At 38.1% G+C, this 14,519-nt stretch overlaps 1 protein-coding gene across 7 annotated transcripts in view; it reads right to left on the reverse strand.

Moving 5' to 3' along the window:
• Positions 1-14,519, reverse strand: part of ADAM23 (ADAM metallopeptidase domain 23) — a 202,991-nt gene that overhangs the window by 43,059 nt on the left and 145,413 nt on the right. For 6 of the 7 annotated variants that reach the window (XM_053905584.1, XM_019446240.2, XM_053905593.1 and 3 more), the window contains exons 21-24: positions 14,211-14,316; positions 11,363-11,482; positions 9,779-9,947; positions 7,382-7,493 (exon numbers count right to left, since the gene is read on the reverse strand). In XM_053905584.1, coding sequence (XP_053761559.1) covers positions 7,382-7,493; positions 9,779-9,947; positions 11,363-11,482; positions 14,211-14,316 — 507 coding nt within the window. Of the gene's footprint in view, positions 1-1,792; positions 2,072-7,381; positions 7,494-9,778; positions 9,948-11,362; positions 11,483-14,210; positions 14,317-14,519 lie in introns of those variants that run through there. The other variant, XM_019446245.2, reaches the window with a different exon arrangement.

A 14,519-nucleotide genomic window follows, 5' to 3' on the forward strand; every position in this document is an offset into this window, starting at 1 on the left:
CACACACGCAAGAAGTTTAGTGCTGGGGCAGGAAGGCAGATTATTTAAGATTGACTGTGTCTGTGTGTGTGCGCGCGTGCAAGCGTGTGGACATACACACACTTTATCTCCTATCTTCATGCGATCAAAAGTGCTGGTTTCAAATCACTTTACTAATGAAAAGAGAGATTAACTTTGACAAGGCTGCATGGCACAGATTGTGTGCCGTGAGACGGTGAAGGAAAACAAAGAGCCATGATTTGAACTCACAGTTTTTTAAGGCTTAGTATTGTGTTCATTGACCTTTTGGGTCCAACTACTCTCCCAAAGAAGAGAGAGAACCTTGATCGCCAACGCTGGTGAGTAGGGGTACATCCACTTAATCTCAGGGCAAACAATAAGAGTGAGAGATTCTAGTTTTTATCCTTAGCTAGGCACAACCTGAGTTGTTAATAAAAAGCAAAAAAAACAAAAAAACAAAAAAACAAAAACGGAAACACAACAGAAAACAGAAAGTCTACTGAGGGCCTTGAGGGGAATGGAAAAAAGACCAACATATAAGGTGGTGGTGATGTTTTCCAGATATGACAGTACATTAGAATTCAAAATAACCAAACCATATCTCAGATTTCTAAACTGTGGAGGCAAATACTGGAATGAAAGGTACTATAAATATAAATACTCATTTTTTAAGATCTTAGAAAATAATTGCCTTCAGAATACTAAATTAACAAGGACATATTATAATTTGTTTTTTTGGGGGGGGGTTTTGGTGGTTTTTTTGCTTAAGATTTAGGCATTGGCCCTCAGAGCCAAAGTACCTGAAACTCCTATTAACTCTTCAATGTTTATATAAGCTACATATGCTAAATTGCAGGAAACACACACACACACACACACACACCTGTAAAATGTGATAGTAAATGAATGTGTGTTAATTTTTAAAAATTATAACTGCATGAATGATGAATAACAATTTAAAAAGGCCTTTTTATTTGCTACAGATATAATTCCTTTCTGTAGCATAAAGAGAATTAGGCAATCCATCATGTGGGTGTTAGAAACCAACCAGAGGAGCAAGGCATCCCTACAGACACTTCAAATATGCATTCCAGAGAAACAGATACAGTCTATAATCTCTGCTGAGCAAGAACAATTATCTCCCAACTCTTAACTGATAACCACTGCTAGCACCAAAACAAGACAAAATAAGTGGGGGAAAAAGCTTTTTCCAAAGTCTTCCCCCTCCTCGTTTGCCCGCTACCTTTAATTCTGGTGTACTGCAAAGGTATGTAAAATACACTTGACTCTTGATCACGATACTTAACAGGGTTATTTCTTCCAGCGCGCAGTGACTCAACCTGCTTTTAAATTGACATGAATTAATTGCCTGGCTCACAAGTGGGTAGATTTTTATAGGGGACAAATTTGAAAACAGGTTTCAGCTGCTCCCCAGAGCTACAAAGGATTTACCTTCTTATTGAAAAAAAAAACTCCCTTGGACTTTTGGGGGTCTATGCTCTCCTTTTTACCTCTATACTAATTTATTTACGATGTAACTGTAATTGTTCATTCATTCACGCATTTATTTGTTCATTCATTACCTACTAGATGTGTTTTTTGTCCCAGGAACTATGCTGGGTACATGATGACATACCTCACTTTCTTTGCATTACACCAAACCTGGAGATGAAACTTGCAAAGACTCTAGCTAATAACGCAATCCCCCTATTAGGGATGCGACTTTGTTTCCTAATTCTTTAACGTACTTACCTTTGTATTATAACTTGTTTGTGGAAATTATTTTCTGGCAATATGTCCTCATTTTTGTTTTATTAAATTCTGATGTTTGTTGGTTTATTATCATTGTTTTTAGTGTTGCTTCCCTGCTACCTAGGCTCACATGTGCTAACAGGCAGAATTTTTGATAAGTATGTAATATTAAGATACAAACTGTAAATTTTCTCCTTTTCTTAAGACATTCTTACTTTATATGTAGAATTCTTCCACAGACAAGTCATGCTTCAGATAGTGTGAAATTGCGCTTTTGAAACTGAGTAGTTGGGGGTTTTTTCTTACTTTTAGAGAGTTTCTGAAACAAAAAGGTGCATTATTTCATCCATGTGATTCTAATGAGCGAAAGGCGCTATAATCCTGCATCCCGAATACTTCAAAGGCAGGAGGCATCAAAGCCATCATTTGTACTCTATAAACCAAAGTTCTTTCTGCAGGGATTTATGATTTTGCTAACATTTAGGATTAGAAATAAATACTAAATATATTCTTTATATGTTAGAATACAATATTGGCATGACACACATATATTTTCTAGCTCCGTATTTCATTGTCAGACACACAATCAGATCTCCTTACTCTTTCCCATGAAATTTTTAAAAAGTTAAGTTCATTTTCAGATACACTGGGACAAATGTCTAAAAAGATGAAAAACAAATTAACTTCATATAAGAATATTATTTCAGACACTGTCAATGGAAATACCATGGAGTTTTTCTGAACCCAAACAAAATAAACTCAGTTACTGAAAACTTTTAAAACCTGGTAAACCCTTAAGTTATTGATGAGGCCATTACTGATGAGACAAATACATAGGTGATACATAATTCTGCAAGAGCGTAATCATATACTACCATAATACCTCATATCTACTCATCTGAACTACAAAATCAAAGATGGGTGCATTCACAAAGGAAGCAACAGATATACACAAAAGGTAAATGTAAACATTAATAATGCTCTTTAAGGTATTAAGACTTAGAAATTATTGCTTTCAAGATACTAAATGCTAATAATATAATACTCCCTTGAGAAGCAATGGATGAGCTAATATGCTTAATCATTACCTGCTTATTGCCTCACCCTTTCTACTTATTACTATGCTGTGAGAACCCGCAGAGTAACTTAATACTCAGCTTTCAGTGAGGCAGTCAGTGTGCAATAACAGAAAAAGTATTAGGCTCAAGACCAGGTGATCTATGTTTTACTCTTGGCTCTGTTACCCTTGGGAATTAAGTTAGACCCATTTGTAAAACAATGGTTCTGGACTGAATGGCCACTAAGGCCCTTCTATCTCTGATTTGATGACTGTGGACATAATGAAAGGGTCTAACCAAAGCTTCTTAGCAGCGTCTCTGCCCTTCCTTATCGATGAAAATGTGATATGTATCAGTTTCTTCTCTTTCCTCCTGTAATGCTACTGCAAACCATCCAGTGAGAAAAGTCCCATTACGTTGCATAATAAGCACCATGAAAAAATGCCCACAAATTGACAAAAATAATCAGTACTTCTACTGACTGTCCTATAGCCTGTGGGAGTTCCAGGCCTTTTAAAAGGCGCAAACTTATTCTACCCCATTAGGGTAAAGTAAAATAACTTCTTTCAGCGAATTCGGTGGACACATGTTGGGAGATGAGGGACCAGAAGAATCTTCATATGTAAAAATATGGGAAATAAATGACAGTGTAGAAAACATGAGTGAAGTAATATGTAATGGAAAATCTTTTTTAAAAAAATCTTTGCTCACATGGTTTCTGCTTTGAAATGCTATTTCCTATCTTTTAATAATTTTGGTTTGAGACATCGGAGCAAATAAACTGTGGGTCAACAAGTGCAGAGCCTACTTCAATGGCGATGTTTCTTTTTAGCTTTTTAATTAATTAATTAATTAATTAAATTTAATTTACAGTCCACTTACTTAGCATATAGTGCTATAATGATTTCAGGAGTAGATTACAGTGATTCATCCCTTACGTATAACACCCAGTGCTCATCCTAATAAGTGTTCTCCCTAATGCACCTTCCCATTTAGCCCTTCCCGCCTCCCACAACCCCTCCGGCAACCCTGTTTGTTCTCTATATTTAAGAGTCTCTTATGTTTTGTCCCCCTCCTTGTTTTTATATTATTTTTGCTTCCCTTCCCTTATGTTCATCTCTTTTGTATCTTAAATTCCACATATGAATGAAGTCATATGATATTTGTCTTGCTCTGACCGGCTAATTTTGTTCAGCATAATACCCTCTAGTTCCATCCACGTAGTTGTAAATGGCAAGATTTCATTCTTTTTGATTGAATGGCAATATTTTTATGTGTGTGTGTGTGGGGGGGGGTGCCCCTACTCAGATGGAGAGGTTGAGTTTTTATTCTTCCAGAAACTTTCTGTTAAAATAAGAGAAATACCCAAAACACATTGGCTCATTTCTGACACCCTCATCAGCTGAAACAAAGTCACAGAGTTCTCCTTTTTTTTTTTTTTTTTTACTAATTATGTTTTGATTCAGAGGCCTGCAGTTGTATACAATTTATCTTTTATGCCCATGTTAATAATACAAAAGGCAATATTCTCAGCTTTGTTTTTGAATTTTTTCCTCCATAACAAGAAAACACACTAAAATTAAATAAAACTAAATATGTTTTAATACCCTGTCACTGTATCTATACAGAAAAGCCTTCATCCGTGGATATGACAGGTCAGATCACTTGGGTCTTGCCCACTGTATATGGCAAGCAGCCGAGAAGCACCCAAACACTGTGATCCATAAGGCCAGTGCCAACCAAACTAATTAGATCATGAAAAAGAATATATGGCAATCAGTTACAGAAAAACCTTGGCACCTCACAAGCAACCTTGGCACCCACAGTCAAGAAAGTACAGATTGTTTCAGTGTCTTGAGTTCATGACCTGCTACTCTTTGACAACGCAATACAAATGGTTACTGGCAAACTGAAAATCAGCACTAGCATGCACCATTTTGTTTCCTTCACATGATCCCAAAGGGAAAGGATGTAATATGTATTGAGTGCCTACAATATGCCAAGGATGTGCTGCCTTTTAAATAGTAGATGGCCAATAAATATTTGCTATCTGGATACAATTAGAAGTACCTAGTTTCTCTCTTATCATTTTCTTTTAACCAGAATATCAAAAACAAAATCATAAAACCGATAACAAGGTGTTAAAATTGTGATTTTGTTTCTTTCTCATTTTACTAATGTATTAACAGGTTTTTTACAGAGGCTGAAAAGATATTAATAACCATCATAGATAAAGCTATTATTTAGTCATGCTAAAACTGCTTGACTTTTCTAGAAATCTAATAATTTACAATAATAACTGCTCTTCATAGATAGTAATTAATGGCTTTTTTCTATTTAATAAAGATTACCAGAGTCACGAGGATTTTAGCAATTTTAGAACCAGGGGGTGCCTTTACTTTAGTGACTCCATTGTCTTCACTAATAATGAAAAAAGAAAACATGCGACAGAAAAGAAATACACCAGAATGTGTATACTGATTACCTCTGAGTTGTGGCATTAAGGGTGATTTTTATTTTCTTTTTAATCTTTTCCTTATTTCCAAAATTCTCTACCATAAACAAGTATTACTTGAATGGTCATAAAAGTTATTTTTAAAAGATAATATAGAAGAGCACCATGGGGAAAAGGAAAACAAAACAGAAGGCGGCTGTGAATCTCCTCTTTTCCAGAATGCAGCTGTTTGCTTCATACCCTCCCAACTAAGCTTTCTAGGCATAGGTGGGTGAAGGAATGGGAAATAGAATCGGACAACTGCTAACCCTCTACCCCCACGTACTGAAAAAGGACAGAGGCTAAGCCAATTTAGCTCTGTTCATCTCTTCTTTATATATCACTTGAAGAAACAGCATCTAGATCTTTAAGAGAATCACAGACGTGCCATGGAGAGAAAATTTGGAAAGAATGAACGTCTGCTTCTCTTGTCAGAGTTTGAAATCTGCTCTAAATCTAACTTCTGAAGGTGGATCCAAGAATTTTTTGTTCCAGTTTTAAGACTAAATGTAAAAGTGGAACTGGTTCCTTTTTACAAATAGAAGTAGGAGAACAGAAATAGACTGTGAGGGTGTGACTATGGTTCTTCTTACAGAATTTCAATATCATAGGCATATTAAGTAAATGCATGGAGACTTTTTAACACACCCACTATTACTGAACATTACACATGCACCCAGATGAGCTAAATCTCTTCAGGAACTGAGGAGCATGGCGCTTCATATACTTTTCAAAGTCATACTTTCCCAATATTTTCCCGATGCTGAAGTTCAGAGAGTTTAAATGAGCTCCCATGCAAAACTAAGCAAATCAAAATGACACTATTTCTACAGGTACTTTTCCTACCTGCAGGAAAAAATCATGATAGTTATTTATAAAATATCATTAGTGGCACCATGAAAAAGAACGTGATGTATGATGTCACTGGGACACATCCTCTGCTCTAGAAATTCTGGTTTCTCAGGTACAATGCTATAGATGCTGTAATAAGCCTACTGCAATTGATGACTTATTTTAGATCTTTGAAATCATATGAGGGCTTGGGAATGGGGGAGGAATAATGAGAAAGTGATTATCAAGTTTATGATGATAAAGAGCATGTTATAACACAACGTAACAGAAAAGACTGGGCCTGAGATCGGGCACTTGGGTCTTGGTCCCAGCTCTGTCTCTGGCTGCCTGGATAACTATAAAATGTCACCTGTCTTCAAGGCCTGGGTGTTCTCATCTGCAAGATGAGGGTGGTTCTAGATGGCCATTGAGACTCCTTCTAATTTTAAAATTCTAATTTCTCTCTTTCTGATAACTGACTAAAACAAAGTCCAGATCTTTCATATTCTCTTTGAAGAATTAAAGTTCGGTGAGGATTTTGGGGGAACCCAGGTGGCTCAGTTGGTTAAGCGTCTGACTTTTGATTTTGGCTCAGGTCATGAACTCACAGTTTGTGAGATCGAGCCCTGCATCAGGCTCTGTGCTGACAGCACAGAGCCTGCTTGGGATTCTCTCTCTCTTTCTTTCTCTCTCTCTCTCTCTCTCTGCCCCTGCCCAACTCACACATGCTCTTTCTCCCTCAAAATAAATACATAAACTTAAAAAATATATATAGTTCTGTGAAGATTTTCCACTTCTTCCCAATCAAAAATGTGTTTAAGCAGAGCATAGAAGACAGCAATTTCCCTCTGGAGGATTCTAATTCTGAGGAATGACTAGAGTCCCATGTTAGCCAAAAAGATTTTACCTATTAGAAAACTGGCATAGTGGAGACAAACTGTACAATGATTAACATATGTGCTTATGGAAAAGGAAGGAGGTTTATAGGAAAGAAAGGAAACTGCAAGGAAGGAAATTGGTATATTTACCTCTTTCTAATCTCAGTTCTAAACTAGGGGAAATTCAAACACTTCACTACATCACTCTAGAATCCTTAATGCTTCAGTAACGTGAATTATATGTTTGAATGGCGAAAGAGATACTCTGGAGTGTCTCCTTTCAAATCGTTTCACTTGTTATATTGGCACCGTTGGAAGAGTGCCAACAAATTCAGTATGTAATGAATTGAAACTGAAATCGCACAAACCCTTGGGTCCTTCATCCTTGGGGGGGTGAAGGTTCCTAACTGGATCCCGGATACTGCAGTCTGTCCCTGCCCAGGTGAAATCGCAGATGCAGGTGGCTTCATTACTACACACCTGTGAGGAACAAAAAACAGAAATGGGACATTTTCATGGTGCTTTCTTAAACATTTTTTTTAATGTTTATTTATTTTTGAGAGGGAGAGACAGACCGTGAGCAGGGGAGGGGCAGAGAGAGAGGGAGACACAGAATCGGAAGCGGGCTCCAGGCTCTGAGCTGTCAGCCCAGAACTCGACGCGGGGCTCGAACTCACGGACCGAGAGATCGTGACCTGAGCTGAAGTCGGACACTTAACCAACTGAACCACCCAAGTGCCCCTCATTCTGCTTTTTTGACTAATGGTGATAAATGTAAAAGAGACGTGGGGCAGGGCGGGAGCTTTTAAAAACCACTTTGAATTTTTTAAGTCTCCCATGGTTGAAAAGGGGAGACAACATATATACAAAATTGCTGAGTGGTGTTTTCTTGTTAATTATAGACAAATACCCATTAAAAGAAGAAAAAATGTTTTTTAAGATTTTACTTTTAAGTTATCTCTACACCCAACGTGGGGCTCAAACTCACAACCCTGAGATCAAGAGTCACATATTCTACCAATTGAACCAGCCAGGTGCCTCAAAATGGAAGAAAATTTTAAATTAAATGTTAATTGTTTATATTGATATTATTTACACAAATGTCTGACAATGTCGTTTTTTCAGAAGTAGTTGTTTCTAGGAACATACTTCAGAAACATATGCTTAATTCAAGAAATTTATAGATACAGGGCTCCAGTGGCAGGGCCAGAGATTAAACACCTGATGAAATAAATCACCAATGCATTGTTTTACCTCACCACGTCCAAATGAGCACAACACCCACCTCCCCTGCCTGCCCTTGGTATCACCCTTCTCTCAGTCAGCCAGGCTGAAGACCCTCCTAGAATGATTGTTGTCTCCTTTTGCTTGTCCTGGGGACCAAGCAGCATGCTGGAATGGACTTGTAATTTAGATGAAATAAACAACCATGCAAACTAGAGATAGAGGTGTTTAAATTCTTATCTGCCTGTGAAATACATTCAGAGACAGATCATTAGAGATGATAAACTGAATATCAGCCTATTGGTATAAGTAGCTTTTTAATCTGAAGTGTTATAATAGCATGATTGTGATTAACAAGGTTGAATCTGACCTTTTATTTAACAGGATGAAAAAGTGAGAGGAAAAGTACAGAATTAAGAAGGGCCTTTCTAGACATTAAGTTTTATGATGTTTTCAGAGAGGTAACTGAAATAACTGAAATGCCTGTCCAGTGCTTTTAACAGTGATTATTGAACATTCACTATGTGCTAGGTACCTGTGCCAAGTGCTTTATGTATAGCATCTCATTTAATCCTCATACTACCCATCACTCTGGTGGCTAAGAGAAGGTAAGTGCCTTACCCAAAGTCACCAGGAGACCAAGGGGCACATCAGGACTCAAACCCATGGTTCTTTCTAGCCTCCAAAACCATGCTCTAAATCACTAAGCTATACTGGTGAGCCTAGGATTCAACCAAACCCAAAACCCTGAATAGTCATTAGGCATTTCCTTCTAAGGCCTCTCTACCTTGTTGTATTCCACGTCCTCTGCTAGCTAGCTATATTTTGATTATTTTTGCCTTCCTTCCAGTATTTTCCTTTTATGTTATCACTCTCAATTTCTTCATGTCTATTTTTTTCCCATTTCTAAAGTCTGTATAAATTTTGAAACGTCTTTCTTTTACTAAGCTAATTTAAATAATTATTAAAATCTGTGTCGAGATATTAAGTCTCAGTTTGCCAGGCAGTGTCTGCCCACCTTGTTCACAGAATTACAAACACAGGTGTGAGTGGAGAAAGCATTTTCTCTTCAGCTGGCAATGGGTGGAGCAGAACTATACAATTCTAAACATATGAATTATATCAGTGATTCAACATCTAGTCTATGTGATCTTGTACACACAGATACTCAGTACACATGCTGAGTAGCCGAAAGGGAACACTGAGAGGACTAAAGTTATCCTGAATGGCACAAAGTAGTTCACGTGGGGTCTACAGTTCTTTTAGGAACCCTACCAATTTCTTCCACCTCTTTAGCTGGCAAGGTATAGACAATGTGGGACATACAAATAGCCAGTGATAAAACAAACAACACAAATAAAACCATATCGGTACCTATGGGTATTATCCTTAGCAGGTGAGGATAGTCTGGAAATTATCATAGTGCATAGACACTGGCAGCAGACGCAAAAGGAGAACGGCTGAAATGCAAGTCTGACGACTGTGAACTTTGAGGATGCCAGAGAATAAAGGTTTGAACTGGAACACTGATGCCTACTTACCCCATGGCCTGAACAGACTTTACCCTTGGAATCAAGTGGGCAGCTACTCATATTTAGGGCCTGAATCAGTAGGCACTTCCGATCTAAACACATCATGGATGGACCACATGGCGTTCCATCTTCTACATAGCCCACATCTGTATCATCATCTAAAATCACATGAGCACCACTAAAAGGAGAAAGATATTCATGCAACCATTAGCACCATAGTTAGAAACAGAAAGCCAACATGAAAGAGGCTTGCTCTTCATGAAATTAAAGAGGCTGTCGGTGGACATAGATGGCTCCTGGCATTTCTCCACCTCTCCCTGCCTTTCCCCCTTTCCCACCTCCCTTCAATAAAAGAACAGGAGGACAGGAAATACATTTCATTGCCATTATTGCACTGCATGTCATTGGGGAAAAAATGTCATCGGCACAAAGTATATCCTAAATCTTCACTTGTTGTCAAGACCAGCATGAAGACTAAGGGTGAGTTGCCTAAGAACAAAAGAAGCCGGCTTTTACATCAGCCGCTCCAAGGCTTTCAGGTGTGCCGTGATACCAAAGGGCAGATGCTGAGCCAAAGTAGCAAATGAGAATATTTTGAAAATTGTTATGATTACTTTAGAGAACAGGATTATTTATGGTTGAGAAAAGAAACCAATTCCTCTCTACTGATATTTATTTCCAAAATGTCAAAGTCAGGAAAAACCTGAATTTGAAGAATCATCAATGCTATAAAGACTAATAGCATTTCAAAGAATGTGCGTCTAAGTAATTAGATTACAAATTTATTCCAGGAAGGATCTTCTTGTCTAGGACCTGGTTAGAATTGTTTCCAGAGCAGTTTAAAGGAAACAAAAACCAGCAATCATTCGAGCAAGAGAACAGTTTTCAATTTGCTCACCCAACCACTTTACTAAATCTTCTTCAAAAGTTGTTTTTTGTTTTTTTTTTTTTTTGGATGTTTCCAAATCTTACATTCACTCACAGAAGATGAAGGTTAGCTACTCTAAGGACACTACGGATAGAAGTCTGCAGACACTAAAAGCAGTTCTGTAGGGGAATCCCAGACGTGTTTGGGGCCACAACAGTACCATGTGTATGTGATTTAAAAAATAAGCCTCATACTTCCTGTGCCCTATACTCGCAGATAATTGGATATCAAATGTATGCCTACAACTATAAATAACATCCTAAAAAATATGCTCTATATGATGAGTATTAAACCATCTTCTAAAGCAGAAATATGCTGCGTGAAGTATAAAGTCTATTTTTTATGATAAAAAATAAAACACACATAGTGTTCAAATCCTGAGCTATTACAATGCTCAAAGCTTTAACCATAGGTCAAAATGGACACTGTACGTCTACTCAACAGTTATAATTACAAAGAAGACCCTACTGCTAATAAGTGGTCCTATTTTTGAGCAAATGTAATTTGCAAATCAATATACAACTTTGTTTTTAACTCTAAACATGAAAGGTGATCATAAAATTAAAGTCAACAGTCCTCTTGTGAGAAACAGAAAAAATTCATTTGATTTGTCTGAATTTGTAATTCTCGTGATTCATTAGATTTTCAAACATTTAATATATTACCTGCAGTCAATCACTCGGCCTTGATGGTAGAAGGAAGTTGGGATGATCTCACCCTGAAGTTGACCAATGCGCGGAGCCCGAGTAAGATTGGTACAGAGTAAAAATCCACAGAACACATCACTGAGCATGTCAAATAAAAACAAAAACAGAACAGGATAGGATGAATCAAGCTCCAAATAATCAAAACTATTCAGTCCACATCTATTCAAAAATTGAAAATATTTTCTTTCCTTCTAAATAAAGACGTGTTCAAATACTGTTGGTTGGCTATGACCCACGCCTTCCTTGCTCACAGGATCACAGTTTTGTTTGGGTAGCGACATGCCCAACCTCAAGAGATGGATCATGACCGGTGTCTGAGCTAGTCTGGCACCCCCATCCCCTACGGCCACTTTCCTAGCTGTCCCTCTGTCCTGCCCTAATAGGGCTAAAAGTGGCCCCTGGGTGTGGTGACTGGAAGAGGAGCCAGATAGGAAGTTGCTGGGGAGAATGTTGCTTTCTGGATAAGAGGTCAGAGCCCAACAGGGAGAAGACCTTTTGTTCCTACTCTCACACTGCCTGTCTTTGAATGTGCAGCCTTTGTATCCAACCTTGCCATCGTGAGTTCACAAGCAGAAGGACAGACACTCCAACATGCTACGGGGTCAAAATCATCTGGGTCCTTAGAGACACTGTTAAATGACACACACACACACACACACACACACACACCCCGCCTGTGCCCCCCGCCCCCATGAGAGCAGCTACCTCCAGCTTATTTGTTAAGTAAACAATGAACTCTCCCCTAAAAAAGGGCAGGGAATTGAAATGACACATCAAAACAAAGGAAATCCATGTCCGATAAATGTACTACAAATGTACTACAAAAAGGTACTAAATTCCATTTGCAATCAGGGAAATGCAAATTCAAACCAAAATAAAATGGCAGTTTATGCCACCGGAAAGGATAAAAGTAAAACGTCTTTTAATACCAAGTGTTGGTCAGTATGTGATTCCACAAAAGTCTCATGTGCATACTACTGACGGCTGGGTTTACTAGTACAGCCATTTTAGAAAAGCTGTGACATCATCTGGGTGGCACTGAAAAGACACATACCCACCGACCTAGCCATTTTTCTTTTGGGTATCGGCCTTAGAAACACATGTACAAGCGTGCGCTAAGTTACACATATAAGAATACCCACAGCAGTATGGTTCCTAACAGCCAAAACATGGAAACAACCTAAAATAGCACCGAGCGGAGAAATACATCATGGTTATGGGAATATGAATACGAATGAAAATAAAACAAATGAACAATACGTATGAACAGTGACACATACCGCGGAAGATGCTTAAAATGCTGACCTTAAGAGGCAAAATAGAAAATAATGCATGAAGTATGATTCCTTTTATACCAAAACCTTAGGCAAAATATATTGTTTAGGGATGAAAACTTAGGCAGCCAAACTGTAAAAGCCAAGAAAGTAATTGCCATAAAAGGATGGCAGTACCTCCGGGAGAGAGACAAGGGCACCTTGCAGGGAAGGATACGTTTTCTGCAATGCTGCAAGTTCTATTCCTTGATCCAGGTAGGAGTGACATGGAGATTCATGTAATAATCATTTGGCAAACTAAATATTTGTGCGTTATTCACTTTTCTGCTTACATGTTATATATCCCGATTTTTAAACATTTCAGAAACCACGCATTAATTTTCTTTACCCCCTTGGGGGTTGGATGTTCTATTACTAGATATTCAAAAGCTATCTTTTACAATGATCCAATCCAATGCCTCCCAAACTTTTTGAAGTGACACAGACACAGAGAAATGACAGGTTTGTCCAGGACATTAAGCTAATGAAATCCAGGTGTCCAACCACATACATTTTTACTACTTTGGGCCCCACTCCCTCCTACTGTCTGTCACCTTTGAAAGAGAAGCAATATTTTGGAATGTCTGTGCCTCACCTGTGAGACATTAGTTGAGAAGTTACGTTCTATTATTTTGGTTTAATTTTAAAGAAATTTTGGTCAAAGATTTGTTGCCTCCTAAGGCCTCATCCACCATCAAAGAGTACATGGAATAGCAAAGTTTCATAAAGTACAACAGAGAGGTCATTAACTAGAAAAAAAAAACTCCTTGCTTTGCTTCAGAACTGGGAGAATCCTTATGGATACGGAAGGATAATGAAGGAAATTTGGCCCATAACTTAATGGTCCCATAGATCATGTCACTGAGTTAACTTTAATAAACCATACAATCACAATTTTCACTTTCCTAAACTAATCCAGGGAAAACTATTACCAGTGTCCTCTAAAAATATGTCATTTCCTGAGTAAAGATGCCTTCAATATGCACTAACTAGAGGCTTTTTAGAAGTGGGGGAAAATCTGATATAGACGTTAGATGCTTAATTAAATCAAACGGTATTGCACTCACGGAATGATCCAAAATATGTACCACTTCACTTTGAGTTGTCCCCGAAATATAGACAACCCACATATTGCGCTTGTAGAACTTTGTGTATACTAGTACATTCATAGGCCATACCTTCCAGCAAAAGTAGCAAATTAAGACCCAATATTATGTCTTAACACTTGGCAAAGTGTCTTTTCAGACAAGCATCAGGTGAAAGACAACATGGGAGAAATGTTTTACAGAAATGTTGTGAGTCTGTGCCACGGCAACTGCTTAGTCCATAGCCATTTGCTTCTAGATAGACTAATGTGTTCTTAAAGCACATACTCTTAACATTTTCAATAGTTGACTGTTTATTAAAAATCAGTAACACTTATTTTGTGCCCACGTCACATTTGAGCCAGGCCTTCCAAGTCACTCATTGCGCCCCTGAAGCTGACCACTCACTGTTTGCTGCACTGGATCCATCGGTCTCCATCCTTCCCACAGTTTCCCTTCTCTGTGCCTTCTGTGTTCAGCTTTTCGTAACAGAACTTGTCAGACCCTGAAGCCTCTTTTGGAGATGAGCAAGAGAAGAGAATTTGTGTTAGTCATCTTTGTTATTCACAACCAGCAGTGTGCAGGTAAATGCTTAACAACTGGTTGTCCACAAAAAGAAAAAAAAAAATCCTGACTCATAGCATTTGCCAATTTCCATGCCAATTTCCACGGTGTAAATACCACTGTGCAAATTTCCATGGTCTAATTAACACATGG

This window comes from Panthera pardus, unplaced genomic scaffold (genome assembly GCF_024362965.1).
Source record: "Panthera pardus isolate Hobbes unplaced genomic scaffold, ASM2436296v1 HiC_scaffold_10, whole genome shotgun sequence".
Taxonomy (NCBI): domain Eukaryota; kingdom Metazoa; phylum Chordata; class Mammalia; order Carnivora; family Felidae; genus Panthera; species Panthera pardus.